Source organism: Sycon ciliatum, chromosome 6, assembly GCF_964019385.1.
Source record: "Sycon ciliatum chromosome 6, ocSycCili1.1, whole genome shotgun sequence".
Lineage (NCBI taxonomy): Eukaryota > Metazoa > Porifera > Calcarea > Leucosolenida > Sycettidae > Sycon > Sycon ciliatum.
The window spans coordinates 2,797,642-2,814,726 of NC_088648.1; the positions used below are offsets into that span (position 1 = coordinate 2,797,642).

A 17,085-nucleotide genomic window follows, 5' to 3' on the forward strand; every position below is an offset into this window, starting at 1 on the left:
CATGTGGAAGCAGGGCTAAGTTATGACAGGCGTTTCCGGCGCGCCATAGCCTCCCAACCACTGTCGTACGACTGGGCTATCATCGACTCTAATTTGTGGCAGTCGTCATTCACCAGCCGTGGTCGCCCGCCATGTTCGCGCTGTTCTCTGGTGCACCCAGTGGTCCAGGCCCGGTGCCCCTTTAGACCAGGGCCTCCATCCGACGGCGCTGGGAGTGGAGGTCCGCCGCAGTCCAGCGCGCCAACCCATCTTGGGAAACCTATCTGCCGCAACTTCAACAGGGACCAGTGCAACAACTCATTCTGCTATCGTGCCCACGTGTGCCTTCAATGCCGCGGGAAGCACCCAGAAGTCAAATGTGGCAGGGGACAGTCCGCCACCTCAGCGTCTGCTAAGTAAACATTCTGTGGAGACCCCATCAATGTTAGCCGATTAGCCGGGCTCCTTAACCGTCCTTCTGATCACTCCTTCTCTCACTTTGTGTTGCATGGGTTGTGTCATGGTTTCACGATAGGCCATTCTGCTGCTATATCTGGTTGCGTTCTCAAACGCGAACTCACCTCACTCCTGGGCCACCTCTCGTTCGCTTCCAGAGCAATTCCGGCCGCCCGTACATTCTTACGCCGACTGTATGACCTCGACAAGGCCACATCTGAGATGTCATCTCACCGAGTGCTGCACCTCTCAGCCTCAGCCAAGAGCGATCTGAGCTGGTGGCACCAGACTCTGTCAACATGGAACGGAAAGTCATTTTTCCTGCTAGAGAAGTGGATGCCCAGCGCTGACCTCCAGTTGCAAACCGACGCAAGTGGCACCATTGAATTTGGAGCCTTCTTCAATGGTCACTGGTTCAGAGGTGACTGGTCCCCGCAGCAACTGGAACTGAGCATTACCTACAAGGAGCTCTTTGCCATTGTCGCGGCCTGTGTCACATGGGGGATCGAGTGGCTGCGTGTGGAGTTTCAGGCGTCAGGCGAAATAGCACGTCATAGTACATTCGAGATCAGCGGGAAGAAGATGACGACGTCCACTAATTTAGTATCTGTGCACACGAATCTGCTGTGTGTTACTCTGTGTGTCAGCTATGGCATCATCGCCTGTGGTTCCATGCCTAACATGTACGTCTAAACCATCCTGCAAAGTTTGAATGACGTAGGGCGATCGCTCCGCGAAACATACTTTTTGAAATTCTCTTCATAGTATATCTTCCCCCATTGAAATTTCGAATTTCTTCGAATTTTTTGCTGAGAGGGGTGGCTTGCAACCTCGATATGGCTTGTTCCAGGCATGCTTTGGAGCCATCGCCTGTTGAAACAGTGGCGGGAAGCTGCCCTGCAACTGTTCCAACAGGAAATCAATCGATCCGAGAAAGCGCGAGTCCGCGAATCTCGGTTGAATATTGAGTATTTCAAGCCTTTTCGCGACGAAGATGGAGTTCTTTTTGGAGATGGACGTCGCGGCAAAGGACATGGTGTCCGACTTCTGGCGTCTGGTGAAGCCAGGGATCATTTGTCCAGTCAGCCCCAATCCAGCCCCAATCGTCGGTAAGCTTGTGTTTGGATCCCGTTCTGCTCGATGTGGTAGATCACAAACAATTTGATATCGCACAAATTGATCTCAGCATCGTGCGTACGGTATTTTATATTCAGAAAATCCCAAAGTGTCTCTGTGTGGCCGTCCTATGCCACGAGAAACTCCAATCAGGCTCCTATGTCCTCTGCCTTCATGATTGAATGTCCACTTCGTTTGAACAACGAACACAACAATCGAGGACGGCTTTGCAATGAAAAATACAGCTATACTGGAGCTGAAAAAAAAAGAAGAAAAAAGCGTGCTCAGGGTGAGACTCGAGTACATGCATACTCTCCCAGCAGGTGAAACGCAATTTTTTTGTGAAAAATGCGTGTCGCCGACTGACCAGTAATTTCAACTGACGGCGACAACCAAGCTGTCGTGGAGTGCCTGAAGACGGGCATAGGCCGGTCTCCTGCAGTCATGGCACTCATCCGCACCCTGTACTCAATCTGTGTGAAGCACAATTTCCTGATCCGAGCATCGCACCAGCCAGGAATTTCCAATACCATCGCTGATGCCCTGTCCCGGAACAAGATGGATGCCTTCAGGACCTTTGCTCCTACAGCTGCGGAGCGGCCTGACACCATGGTCCAGCCGATCGCTGAGTAAGTGCAAAGACATTCACTTAGGATGCAGATAGCATTCTCTGTCGATCCTACTCCACAATATCAGTCTGTCTTTATGCCTCTAGAACAACGCTCTTGTGCAATAAATACTTACTGTTGTGTCATGTACTGACATAAGGAAGTGGTTTATTTTACAGACAGATGAGTGTAGATATAGTGAAGAGTCAGGGAGGCCATGCCCAGCAGAGCATGGTATCGTGCGTAGCACGGGGGGTAGTGAGAGGTCACGTACCGTCTATACATGGCGACAGACAGGGGAAGGACTATGCCGTGAATTGGTGAAAGGATAACATGATACAGGATAGGACACTTACCATCTATATTGGTTGTTATCACCCGCTATCTCCTCTGGCCCTAATGGGAATGTCGGCATGGGCACTCCTCCGTAACTGGCCTCTCGCACACTACTATTAAACTCGCATGGGTCATAAACCGCTCCTGCTCAACGCAGGCCGACCCACCAACTCGTATGGGTCACAAACCGCTCCTGCTCAGCGCAGGCTGACCCACTTGGTCATATACAGCTCCTGCCCTCGGTAGGCCAACCACATGATTCGTTAACGCGCACTCAATTGAGGCCAGCTACTCTGCCCGACATTCCCATTCTTCCAAACTCACTCTCTTGTCTTTTGGTGTGTCGCGTCCTGCACGCGTGTGTGTCTACTCTATACTCTAGCATGGGGAGTAGAATGTTGAATGTTCCGTTAACGTAGGACTTAACCGTTGTTAACAGTCACGTACCATTGCTTCGCTGTTGGCCTTTATAACGGGTTGCATAACCCTCCTTAAGTGTGTGCACAATCTTGCTCTCTCTACATACTGCTGTGTATCATAGACCACATGCCCACGCCCTGCGCATGCGCAGATTTCTTGTGCCCACAACAGAGCTTGCTGTCTTTCCAGTTTCCTTGCCTGCAGTCAGCTTTCAAATTCTGACCCACCCTCCTCATCCCATTTCTTACTCTTACGCTCCACTCCACATATTTTAAAACACACGGATGCGGGTACTCCTCCGTAACTGGCCTCTCGCGCACTACTATTAAACTCGCATGGGTCATAAACCGCTCCTGCTCAACGCACGCCGACCCACCAACTTGCATGGGTCACAAACCGCTCCTGCTCAGCGCAGGTCGACCCACTTGGTCATACACAGCTCCTGCCCTTGGTAGGCCGACCACACGATTCGTTAACGCGCACTCAATTGAGGCCAGCTACTCTGCCCGACATTCCCATTCTTCCAAACTCACTCTCTTGTCTTTTGGTGTGTCGCGTCCTGCACGCGTGTGTGTCTACTCTATACTCTAGCATGGGGAGTAGAATGTTAATTATAAATAAAATTACTATTTTCAAGAGTTTTTAGGAAATTAGAGGCCACATGCCACGTACTGCTCTTTTCTCTCCGAAACTCAACACTTGCAAGCCAGATATGAAAGAAAGAAAAAGTCATCAGTCACACCGCCGGGACTCGAACCAGGGGGGACCTTGCTATTCGCGAGCAATGCTCTAACCAACTGAGCTACAGTATGACTCTTATCCACAGTGATGGTAAATCTATCCTTCTTCACTTTGAAATTCTCCGTGAAGTCCAAATTTGAAATTGCATTTTCAAGAGTTGGTGAAACATCCTTCGCAATAGACCTGAATGCGGGCCTGGTTGTATAAATTACAATGGGGGATAATGTAGGATAGCAGTTCAAAATTGCAATCTTTTTGCGGAAAATGCAATTTTGCCCTTTCCACGTCAATTTTGTGATAATACGCGTTGCAGATTCAAATTGTGCAGTAGCTATATCTGGGCTAGGTTCAAGAACGCTTATCATGACTAGCTTGAGTACTTTGATTACATTCAGGACCATGTAAAATCATCAAAATTTCAAAGAAGGAATTTCGAACAACTTTTGACTTCTTACATCATGGTCGCTAGTTATGGGTCAAAGATCGACCTTGGGACAAGAAAAGGCCGTCGCTGGTCGCGTTCAGCAGGTAGTCGCTAGTGACAGTGCATTTTGAATGTGAGACCGTCCGTGCATGGGAAAGTGGTCGGTAGTACCAGGCTGGTCGCTAGTCTGCACGGCGGTCTTTAGTTACAGGTTTTGCTGTATCTCTTATTGGCAATGGCGCCATCATGAGAATAAAGAAGTAAAACCCACACCCTTCACATACAAACTAGCACGCGGGGAGCCCCTAGTCATAAAATACGCGCTGATTTGAGGGAAAGATGCTTTACTCTATTCCCTTCAAGTTTTAGAGATTTATAGAAAAGAAAAAGGACCAAGGAACTGCAAGTTACGCTATAATGTCCACTAACAATAATATATTCGCCAGAATAAGATCGACAGAGAACTACATGAGCAAGAGCACAATTATTACATCTATACTTCAAAACGACAAGCAAGGAATTATCGAAATCAGAAAACCAATAACTCACGTACCTGGCATACAGGTCAATGGTCGCTGGCAGAGTACACGCTTTACTTCAAACACTACAGAATAAAGTACACATGGCAAAGCAGTTGACGACAGTGTACAGTGCATGCATGTATAATGTGTAGTACACACAGAACAGCGTATGGCGTACAGATCATGTACAGACTATGGATTCAAACATAACCAACACCACCAGTTACTAAACAATCAGCCCATGCGATAACATTATAGTGTAACTTGAAGTTTATTGGTCCTTTTTCTGTTCTATAAATTTATCCTTGGATTTCCATCCGAGTCCATTTTAGAGATTTATTTGGAATGTTGGTACGGAATGAAACAATAAAAGCCCCTCATGAAAACAAGCCTCCTAAAAAGGCTTTTTTTTAATAGAAGCCCGGGTTTCTAATGGAGAGAGTGTGGTTGCCCTGAAGATCAATTTTCTCAGATGTTGGGCCAAATATTGTTAGTTTCATGGCAACGCTACAGTACGTCTCCAGTGCACTGGTTGCACGCCGGGTGATAATGCTGAAGCAATTGTTGCATATCTCCTGTATACTTGCATGCTGGCTGTTCATTGAGGCCCTGGGCGACACCACTGTCACTCTTGACTATGTGATTTACCTCTGAGTCTATAATCATGAATAGCACAATCAAAGTACACCTTGCAAGCAAACCCAACCATACAATTGCTATGAACTGATTTTGGGAAATGATAATCAATACAACATAGTACTATTACGTTTAAAACATGTAGTAGCCAAGTTTTGCTTCAGTCATATCAGTGAACCAACTATACACCACGCACCTCCATACACCTCCATACATCTCCATACACATGCTTTTAAAATTGTAAATCTTTGGCTGAAAATCACACATGTCACTATTTCAATGCTTGGCTTTGGTGATTTCGATGTGCAGATCCCCCGGAGCTGTGTACTTGGGCAAGCAGCCGAACACTTGTCTACAGACCTGATCAGAACCGCTCAATCAATGTGATGTGCTCATGCAATGCTGTTCCGTTTGCAACCTACACGCATACTAATGATTTGAGATATGGTCCAATGAAAGGCAAAACAACCACTAACGTTACTGCTTCTAACTCTCCACTGATTCTCACTATTCACCCCACTGCTGCCGGTATCTATGAATGCCAAGCAGCTAACAATGCCTCCACTAAACCTTCCGAGATTTTCAATTCAAAATTTACTATCGATATCAAAGGTGAGGTAATCAGGAAAACAGGTTTCTAGGTAGCGTTGGTATCAACTGTCAGAGATAGGACAACACAATATGCCACCTTGCTGAATGGGCGACAGGACTATGTATGTGTGTGTGCGTCTGTGTCTGCGTGCATGTGTGTGTGTGTGTGTGTGTGTGTGTGTGTGTGTGTGTGTGTGTGTGTGTGTGTGTGTGTGTATGTGTGTGTATGTATGCATGTATTTGTGAGTGTGTGCATGTGTGTGTGTGTGTGTATGTGTGTGTGTGTGTTCTGGTTTGAGCACCACTGTGACCGTGCGAAACGGATGTCACGTGCAGCCAGGAGCAACTCCCGTCATGAATGCGAGCATTGCGAAATGCGGTTCTCAAGGCCACAGGACTTGCAACGCCATGCCCAATTCTGTTGACTTTGCGGTTTCTCTCTCTTCTCTTCTCTCTTCTTGTGTTGCCTCCCGCTTCTGGGAGCGGCGTGGCCCGATGGGGTAGCTGTACATAGTAGTACATAGTAGTGTGTGTGTGTGTGTGTGTGTGTGTGTGTGTGTGTGTGTGTGTGTGTGTGTGTGTGTGTGTGTGTGTGTGTGTGTGTGTGCATTGCGAGGGATGAAGTGTGGCAAAGCATGCGGCGGATCCGAGATATCTGTGGAGATGCTGAAGTACGGTGGCCCTACCCTGATTGCGAAGTTGCATGAACTGATACGGGTGGTTTGGGAGACTGGCAGCGTTCCACAGGATTGGTCTGACGCTATCCTCGTCCCCATCCCCAAGAAGGGTGACCTGGGGTCTTGCGACAACTGGCGTGGGATATTGTTACTGGATGTGGCTGGAAAGCTATTTGCTCGCATGATTGCCAATCGTCTGCAGGTTCTCGGAGAAAGGTGCTTGCCTGACTCGCAGTGTGGTTTCCGCAGGGGCCGTGGTTGTTCGGATATGGTGTTTGCTGTGCGGCAGATCCTGGAAAAGTTGCACGAACATGCCACGAAAGGTTTCGCTGTATTTATCGATCTGAAGAAAGCGTACGACTCGGTTCCGCGGAGTGCTATGTGGAGAGTGTTGGCTAGACTTGGCGTCCCAGGGAATCTGATCACCATCATCAGTTCCTTCCATAGCGACATGAGTGCCAGTATTCGTGTGGGTGGAGACCTGTTTGCACCGATTCGGGTTGAGAACGGCTTGCGGCAGGGTTGCACTATGGCCCCAGTTTTGTTTAACCTATACATGTGTGCAGCCTTTGAGAGATGGCGTGGCGTGATTGCTGATGATGGTGAGCTGGGGATCCCACTCGTCCAGTTTCGGAGGGAGCGGCTTTTCAACACCAGATTGGCAGAGTATCGCAGAGTTCGGCTGACGGAGTTTCAGTTTGCGGATGATTCGGCCCTGCTCGCAGTTACGCATGCTGGTGCTGAGAGGGCTCTATTCTCGTTCAGGGATGTAGCTGGTGCGTTTGGCCTTAGTGTCAATATGTCCAAGACCAAATTCATGGCGGCTGGGGCTGGATTTGTGGATGCCGACCAGACCCCTTTGGATGGTGTTGTTGACCACGTTGAGGCCTTTCGCTATCTCGGTTGTCATGTTACGCCAGACGCCCGGAGCTCATTTGATGTGTCTCGGCGAGTTGCTGCCGCATCGGGTGCGTTCTGTACACTGCGGGAGTCGGTTTTCGACAGTGATGACTTCAGCATCGCCATCAAGTGCATTGTGTATGGAGTGACTGTCCTGGCGGTCCTTCTTTATGGATCTGAGAGTTGGACCGTCAGGCAGCGTGATGTCCGTCGCCTGGAATCTTTCACCAGCAGTGTGTGCGCTCCATCCTGAAGATAAATCGTGGCCGGCAGATCGAGGAGCACATCTCCTCTCTCCAGGTTCGCAGGATGTGGGGCGATATGGAGGAGATCGCGGATAAAGTCAGAGTCCGCCGACTTCGATGGCTTGGCCACGTGTCCCGCATGCAAGATCGGATCCCTCGTCAGCTGCTGTACGGCGCGTTACCCTCCAAATGTCCACCGGATGGACCCCGTAAGCACTGGAAGGACTCCGCGAAGTGCGACTTGATGGCTGTTGACGTTCCTCTGGAGCAGCTTGGTGACATCGTCCAAGATCGACAGGGATAGCGGGTCACCTGCCGTGATGCTGTCGACGCTATTGTCCAGTCCCGCATGGAGCCTGTGGCGAAGCCCCTCATCTGTGGCACTTGTGCGCGCGGTTTTCGTCGGCCGCAGGATTTTCCGAGGCACAAGTGTAACGCTGTTTGCGCGGCCCTCGCGCGCTGAGTATGGCGTTCCCCGCCCGGTGGACAACACGTCTCCTGGTCTGCCCCGTATGGGGCCACATAGCCAGTCATGGCAGTGGAAGAAGGAAGGAAGGAAGGTGTGTGTGTGTGTGTGTGTGTGTGTGTGTGTGTGTGTGTGTGTGTGTGTGTGTGTGTGTGTGTGTGTGCGTGTGTGTGTGTGTGTGTGTGTGCATGTGTGTGTGAGAGACACACACAGAGACACAGACACAGACACAGACACAGACATGGAGATAGAGAGAGGTGTGTGTATATAATGTGAGTGTGGTTGTATGTTTGTGTGTGGGCGTGGATGTGGGGGTATGAAGGTAAAAGTTTGAGATACGGTATTTTGTAAAGAGAAAAGTACCTATAAGTTACTAGTTATATGACTAACAGTCCACCAAGGTAACGAGATAATATACAGTCAGATAGTGCGACAACAAGGCACAAAACTGACAAGGATGTTGAGACATGCCTGCGATGCTGCGCCGCTGCTTTGCATGTCATGATTGGAAGCTGTGGCCTTAGTAAAAAAAAAAAAAAAAACATGCGACAACCTGACACCTAGTTCCAACACATCTACATGTACCTTCCCCTCATTGGAACTTTCCGCGCCTGAGCCTTCCAAGTCGGAAGGTTGTTGGTTTGCGCTTCGTGGATGCCATTCACGGTCTTCTACACCGGAAGCAATACGCCCTTTGACCCGTATGTCGACTCGCTGAGTTTCCAGAGCAGCGCTGATGCAGACTACCGTAGTCACTACCATATTTTCCGGAGTATAGTGCGCACCTTTGTATAATGCCCACCCCCAATCTTCATTGGGGGTGCGCACTTCAATCTTCATTGAAGTACATGCATTTCATATTCCGAGCATAGCGCGCACCTGCGATTTAGGGCCTGAAATAGCACATCTAAAGTGCGCACTATACTCCGGAAAATACGGTAGATCTTAATTTGTGCGACTGTCGACTGGTCTATGGGCCAGTACGGTAGAAGCGCAGTCATTCCGACTGGATACTGCAGCATAAACTGGTGTGTACCGGTACGCGATCTAAGTGATGCATTTGGCGCACGGCGATGTTGCGAGTTTTCGCGCCTACACTTCAGACCCCATCGTATCCCATGTTCCGTAAAGATGTGCTGCTAGCTAGCACAGCAGTATTCGTTTGTATGACTGGGATGACAGAGTCACTCAGTCTTTGCTTTTCCTCCGAGTAGTAACATCGATGAGAGAGCGTTTTCGATGCACTCTCCAAGTCGTTTCCTATCATGTTTGTTCTTGACAGTGTAACGTTTGGGTTTGTCCCAACGTCAAACACAAGACTCCTCTCAACAGCTCCAGACAACGACTGAGGTTTATTTACAAGAAGAAGGAAAGATAAAGATAACATTCATGATGCGTATATGTACACAGTACGGGAATGCATAGGTAACTGATCCAGAAACAGATCGGGTACATCGATAGACTCGTGAGAGTACAGAGTACATAGAACGATAATTAGTGGGTGTGGTGAGCAAGGCTATTCTGGAGAAGATCGTGGCTGCTGTGCATCGCCAAACGGCCGTGAACCTATGGAGGAGCACCATGTCAGTGATCGAATGGTTCAAGGAGATACCCGACAAACAGCGCCACACGTTCCTATGCTTTGACGTGGTAGAATTCTACCCGTCAATTGGTGAGCAGCTTCTCCGTCAGGCCTTATCGTTCGCGGAGCAATTCACCATGATCGAGCCGCGTGAAATGGACATCATCCTTCACGCCCGGAAATCGCTCCTATTCCACGATGGCCGCCCCTAGACGAAGGACAAGGGCGACATGTTTGACGTAACAATGGGAAGTTACGATGGCGCCGAGACGTGCGAACGTTTGGGCGCCTTTCTTCTCAACCAGCTCTCAATCCTCGTCGATAGATCCGCTATCGGCCTCTACAGAGACGATGGACTGGCCGCCCTCAAGGACACCGGCACACAGGCTGCAGACTGCCTCAGAAAAAATCTGACGGAAATCTTCAAGCACTTCGACCTAAAAATTACCATCGAAGCGAACTTGAAGGTGGTGGATTTCTTGGATGTCACGATGAACCTGGACACCGGGAAATTTCAACCCTTCCGAAAGCCAAATGACAACCCGCTCTACGTCAGCAAGCAGTCCCACCACCCGCCTGGGATCACCAACAACATCCCTGCTGCTGTCAACAAGTGCCTTTCCGCTATATCAAGCGACGCGGAGACATTCAACCATGCAGCCCCCGTGTACCAGACCGCATTAAAGGCCACACCGACTCCGCACTCATGGTCAAAATGACCTGCGTTCATTTTTTCAGCTGTTCTATCGAAAGTGTCCTTTTACGACCTTGGAAAATCAGCAAAATTTCAAGAACTTGAAAGGAGCTTCGAGCAACATTTGATTTCCTACATCGTGGTCGCTAGTTACGGGTCAAAAATCATCTTTGGGAAAAGAAAAGGCGATCACTGGTCGCGTTCAGCAGGTAGTCGCTAGTCATAGTGCATTTTGAATGTGAGACCGCCACTGCCAGGCGAAGTGGTCGGTAGTACCAGGCTGGCTGCTAGGCACTGTTATGTTCACAGCCACCCAAAGAAGAGTCGACCAGGAGAACAATATGACTACATTATACTTTCAGAGGTGGAAAGGGAAAGTTCTACTGACCAGGAAAACAGCACGGTCAAGAGAAATAGAACAGAGTGCAAAGTGCAACGTGTACGGTATGCGAGTCACGTGACCAAATAATGACATCATAATAACATAACATTCCCCCTTCTTCGAGATCAGAGAGGAAAAGATGGACTGTGATCTGCACAAACAAGAAGCAGAAATATGGAATACCGGTGGGTAAACAAGTAGACATACAAGGTAAGGAGTCACATACTGACCAACCACCACAATCTCAATCCCTTGACAAGACATGCAGAATCCCTGGATTTCTCTCAAAATCCCTGGATGGCACAAAAACAAGTGAAAAAGAGCTTTTCCCGCCAAAAAAACGTTCGACTCTGCAGCTGTGCGTACAGCACAGATCGACCCTGTAGGCTGTAGTGCAGTTTGATCAGTCGGCGCCCGCCTGTCACTTTGTCAGTGCAGATCTTGCATCGTCAGGTCTTCAAAGTGCTGTGCACAGTTCGAAGTGCGAATGAGCACGGTACATACCTTTGAAAAAAGTTCAAAAAACCGGGACATTCGGGGAGAAACCATGGAGTTTTCAGGAAAATCCTGTATCAGACAAAACTTTGGTTTTTCCGGGAGTTTGCTTAAAATCCCCGGGACCCCGGGAGGAGTGTTGATTTTCCGGGATTTTCCCGGGAAAAACGGGAGGGTTGGCCAGTATGGTGTCATAGCATGAAACATACTGAATGGCACTAAACTGGACAGTGCAGTCACACATAGGATTGTCCAGAGTGGGAGCGGATATTACGCCGATCCACCGGGCGAGACTGACATGTGCTGTGATGGGGCACAGTGTGAGCACCTGGAGCAAGAGTCACAGAAGGGGCAGGAGCCACAGCTGCAGGAGTGTCCAAACATGGCGGGACGTAGGGACGCAGGAAACGACGGTTGCGCCAAAGGACATGGCCACTGGGGAGCTTCACGTAGAAATCTCTGCGATCACTAATGGTGACGATGATACCATGTGACGGCCAACACTTGGTCTGCGGGTGCTGCAGGTCCACATGACAACCAATTTGCCAAGGGACGGAGGGCTCGAGCCGACCGGTTGAAGCGTGTAATGTTGGCTGTGGGTTGAGGGAGACAGCGGCCTCTCGCCAACCAGGGGTAAAGGCAGTACGGTGGGCATAGAGGAAAGAGAGCATCGGTCTCTCGTACAACACTTCGGCGGGACTGCGACCATCGGCACGCGGCGTATTCTGCCATTCGAGCAATGCCTGTTGGAATGCATCAACATCCAAGTTGCCATTGTGAGTGGTCTTCAGGCCGAGATGCTTGACAGCTTTCATGGCAGATTCAGCGTGGCCATTTGACCGCGGGAAATGTGGCATTGACATGAAGCGAACCACACCCCAAAGTTGGCAGAATTCCCGGAAGCGTGAGGACGAAAACTGCGGACCACCGTCAGTCACAAGCTTGCGAGGCACACCAACATCAGTGAACCATCGGCGAAGCTGGCGGAGGACATCGTGGGATGAAGCTGTATGGCCAATCTGGGCTACGCAAGGCCAGCCAGACAACCGATCAGAATACACTAAGATCTCCCAGCCCTGGCAAGTGAAGAGGTCAGCACTGACATGCTCAAACGGAAGAGCAGGAGGCGGGTCACCCAGCACAGTCTCTTTGGGCTGTGAACTCTGCATCTCACAACAGGACGGGCAGGCACAGACGACATTGGAAATGCCATTGTTAATGTGAGGCCAGTACACAATTTGGCGGGCTCTGCGTTTTGTGTGTTCCAAAGCTTGCCCGTGTCCTACACACGCAGAGGAGGACGGGCATGCAGTCACATCTTCACGGGAAGAGGAAGATCCACTGATGGACTGGACAGCACATTTTGGAGGACGATTATTGCGGGTTTTTTTGGGACAGTGCGTGCGTTCAGTGTGAAGAAGGATGTTCTACCTACCCTTAGTAAAAGTAACCTTATCTATTTCTTTCAATGCCGACAATGTAAAGATCGGTATGTAGGTAGAACCCTTCAGCACCTGGGCGCACGCATTCGTCAACATGTGCCGTTAAGTTGTGTTCCGCTTGATGCGCGCGATTGTCGTCCTCGCCGTGGTTTCCTCCAAAATGTGCTGTCCAGTCCATCAGTGGATCTTCCTCTTCCCGTGAAGATGTGACTGCATGCCCGTCCTCCTCTGCGTGTGTAGGGCACGGGCCAGCTGAGAACAGCATGAAAGATGGTGAAAGACTGACACGTAAATCACCGAAACTGACAAAGGATCTGTCGGTGTCGGGAAGGGTGACCCGAAGCCAAGTGAAAATACGGATTGGTGAGGACGAACGTACAACGACAACGGAAGTGATAACAACAGTCAATATTCGAAAACGTGGTAGACCGCGAAAACTAACCTCAATATCTGACACCGGACAAGTTGGAGTAAGAAGCTCAATAGAAATCCGCAATGGAGGAGACGTAGCTGAAAGGACACTGGGCATCGCGCACACAACGGTTAGTGTCAAGAAACGTGGAAGGCCACGGAAACGCGAAGAGACGGATAGTGGTGATGCCACAAAGAGGCGAGATGACAGGACATTGGAGGAGACAACACCCAACCGAGCTAAGAATCGCACTTCGTCAATCAAGCAACATCTGTCAGCCCGTACCAATTGTCGTGAGTTGTACAGTGATAATGTTTTCTCAATATTGTCACGTGGTAGATGTGCGTTGCATTTGGCTGTGTTAGAAGCTTTGTATATCCGTAAGTTAGATCCTGAACTTTGCATACAGAAAGAAAATGTGTTGTCGCTACAATTGTTTGGTGTTACTCCTCGTCGAGGTGTTAACAATGTAACTTAAAATTTGCTCACTATGTTGTTGTCACCATTATTTTTCCTTCGAGTTTTGTGTCGTGCTGAACTTGATAATTTTCCACCTTGTCACGAGTGTTGTTATCTAATTATCTTTACGCTATATAAGGCAGGCAGGCATAGTGGGATGGTCTAAGACCATGATTGAGAAACAGAGGGTACCAGGTTCAAGTCCTGCTTGGAAGCGGAAGGAATTTAATTGGGAACTCGTGGCCTGGCACGAGGAAAACATGGATGAAGTGAATGGGATTTTCGGTCTTTGACCACATGCTGGTGAGCTGATCTACTCACCTCCCACCGCTTTAGGAGCTGCATCTGCGCCTTGATCCTTGAAGGGTGGTGGCGTTCCTACGGATGCGGAAAACTCGGCCTCTATATAGAGAAACCGAGTCTGACGCGAACAGTGAATTTTTTTATATATATATATAAGTTTTAGTCTTTCCAACTTGAGCCATTCCCTGTATAATCCTTGATGAGAAGGGACCGAAAACGTTCGGATACTTATGACAAGTGCCTCATTGTGACTGGATGTGTGTTTGCGTGGATACTTGCGACCCATAACTTACCTTCGTTTTAAAGTATTATCCGCCTCCGACCTCTTTTAAAAACTATTATTATTATTACGAGTATGATTCTTTATTCCACTCCAAATTGAAAATGAGAATAAAAATTGGAGGTATCACACTAACTCACCGGACTAATCATAGCCAAAGGTAAGCAGCACGGAATAATATATGGAAAAAAGTAAGGTAAAAAAAAGCAGCACGGAATAATATATGGAAAAAAGTAAGGTAAAAATGTTATTATTATTATTGTGAAAAGAAGAAGGACAAAATGTTACGAGTTATGACTAACTGTCCACCAACGTAACCAGATCGTATACAGTCAGCGAGTGCGACAAAATGGCACAAACCTGACAAGGGGTACTGAGACATTCGGCGACCTGACACCTGATTATTATTATTGTTATGCTTACAGCACCTCCACACATGAGTTTCACTGACAATACTGTCACTGTTGGGGACAATATCACGGTCAACTGCACAGTGAGCAGCTTCCCTCAATCAACAGGTTTAGTATGGAGATATGCAAATAACACGAATATTGTTGACAATAGTGTATTTACGGTAACAAAGCATGGCATGCCTCTGCTCAATGGCAACAGTGGCCTGTTTGAACAAACGATATCCTTGTCCATTACTGATGTGAAGCAGTCACACCGACTTAATTACCTGTGTGTGGCCGACAATGGCATATCTCCCATTGAGCCGGCTCTGGATTTCCGTGGCAATAGTGATGTTACCGCAACTGCAACACTGAGTCTTAATGTGCAAGGTAAGCATTGGTTTCAGTCTGGGAACATAAAAGGAAACCTTATCTCCCAAGGATGTTTGAACTTGACACTTCGATAAGGAAATCACAAGAGAGCATGTCCCTTTTTGGTCCCACTGCACACTATAATATGTTGTCACAATTGCATTTGTCTTACACACAGAGTTTATAGGGTTTACCGGGTGTTAGCGGCCGTCGTGAGTTCCCTTCGGGAACGGACACAATAATTTACTTTTTTTACACAAACTTGAAAGAAGGAATATAAAGCGTTTCACCTAGGGTCTGCACCTCTGCAACTTGGTGTATCGAGCGCTGTCACAAGCAACCGCAACTCTCTCCGAGTGTGTTTTCTGACTTACGAATGCCGTATTTCCCCGACTATAAGTGGCACCTTTTGCAACAAATCACAAGGTCGAACAAGGGGTGTGGTGTGACTTAAAATCACGTGTGATGTATTAACTATCGCTGAGGGGAACATACTGAAACCATGACGAAGACCTCAAAATGTGGGTGTGACTTATAATTGGGTGCGACTTACAATCGGGGAAATACGAGTAGCTTCCTAAATGTGCAAAACGTATTATACTTGTATAGGAACTTGTTGCCTGTTTTCACATCCGCAGTTTTACCAGGTGAAATCGCGCCCAACGTTCAAAGCTGGTGTCATGCACCTGTTCAGATTACACTCATATCTTAAGCTATCTGGACACCAGAGTTACGAGCACGTCAGTCTACCAGTACTCCTATTTTGACCGGGTTTTAGGGCATTATTACCATTCCTTTGTCACTTTTGAGGAGGATTTTTTGAGCAATTCTTTGGCAATCCATGATCAAGTATGTATGCTTTCCCATGTTTGTCTTTAGGATATAGTGCCAGGTCAAGACACAGTCATGGATCTACAGTCCGCTTTTCTCCTTTGACTACCCTAGCTGAGATGTACAAATTCTATGTGCCTTGATCTCTGGGATATGCATGATGGTGTCAGGGAGTCAAATGGCAGCGAAAGACTGATGTCATAAAAATTGTCCGCCGTGGGCTGGGGGATCGCCGAGTTTTGCAAACTCTTGGTTATGTACTCTTGATAATGCTGTAGCCATTTCGTATCAGAACATATGCAATTCATAGGTACTGATGCTTCGTAGTTACTCACAGTTCCCCGTTACCAACCACATGGATAAAGGAGATATGAGTGTACATCACTAGATGTACTAAGTACATGTATCAGCCAAGTAGCATTCACACCACTTCCAGAGTGTCAAGGGCCGTGCAAGTCCAAGTCGCCAAATAGGCAATTTTTGGGTTTCACTTAGCACCACTGCAATCAATCACTGTATTAAACTTGAGAGAGCATGTCTGAGAATACTGGCAAGTGGATCTCTCCGATGTATCTCAAAATTTGCAGGTATGTTCCCTTTGGGGTGTAGATCGATTGTGCAAAGCCCTTGAAAAAGTTTCTGAACGGAACCTTGAAACTTGCATACCCCTCAAAAATGGCCGAAATATCACACTATTTATAGGTCTACAAAGGAGTCACACCACAGCGTATACGAACAAGCTACGAACAAAACTCTATCAATCCAACATTGCCTCACCTTAGAAGAGTTCCTGGAGCAGTACCGCTTAGCCACACCAGGATCCCAGAAGACCAGGGTCATCACCCCCTGACGCCACAAATGATCGTCTTGAAAATAGCCAATTTACAAGCGCTGGCAAAACAGCCAGCTATGTCCTCAATTGGCAAGAACTATACACCGACAGATAGTAGAACACCTCTTCTAGCGCTGAGGACATGCCCCCCATCTTCCTTTTGGGGTTTTCTTGAAATATACTTTTTTGAATTTTTCCTCTCGACCATGCCGAAATACGGCCAAAGTCATATCTGTGCAGGAAAGCTCGCCCCTCCGCGATGTCTCCCCAGAAATTGCTACTCCAACACAACTCCCAACTCTGCAGAACAAATTGTATTGTTGACTCTGACAAGGAAAACCAGCGGTGATCACTTGTCACTACAAACGACAAGCTTCTCCTTGCGCCACCAACAATTTTTGGTGCGACCGTTGATGCAAAAGTGACTGAAGTCCTGAGCGCAGTTTTTGAATATTATTGTAAGATTTTACTGTTGGACTATGTTCGGGATTGC

At 48.1% G+C, this 17,085-nt stretch overlaps 1 protein-coding gene across 1 annotated transcript in view; it reads left to right on the top strand.

The window, feature by feature from the left end:
• LOC135819162 (uncharacterized) overlaps window positions 1-17,085 on the top strand; it is a gene marked incomplete at its 5' end in the record, with an annotated part of 333,212 nt that overhangs the window by 220,619 nt on the left and 95,508 nt on the right. Inside the window, 2 exon segments of the mRNA XM_065332321.1 lie at window positions 5,547-5,849; window positions 14,591-14,947. Of these exon segments, the coding sequence (XP_065188393.1) occupies window positions 5,547-5,849; window positions 14,591-14,947 (660 nt within the window).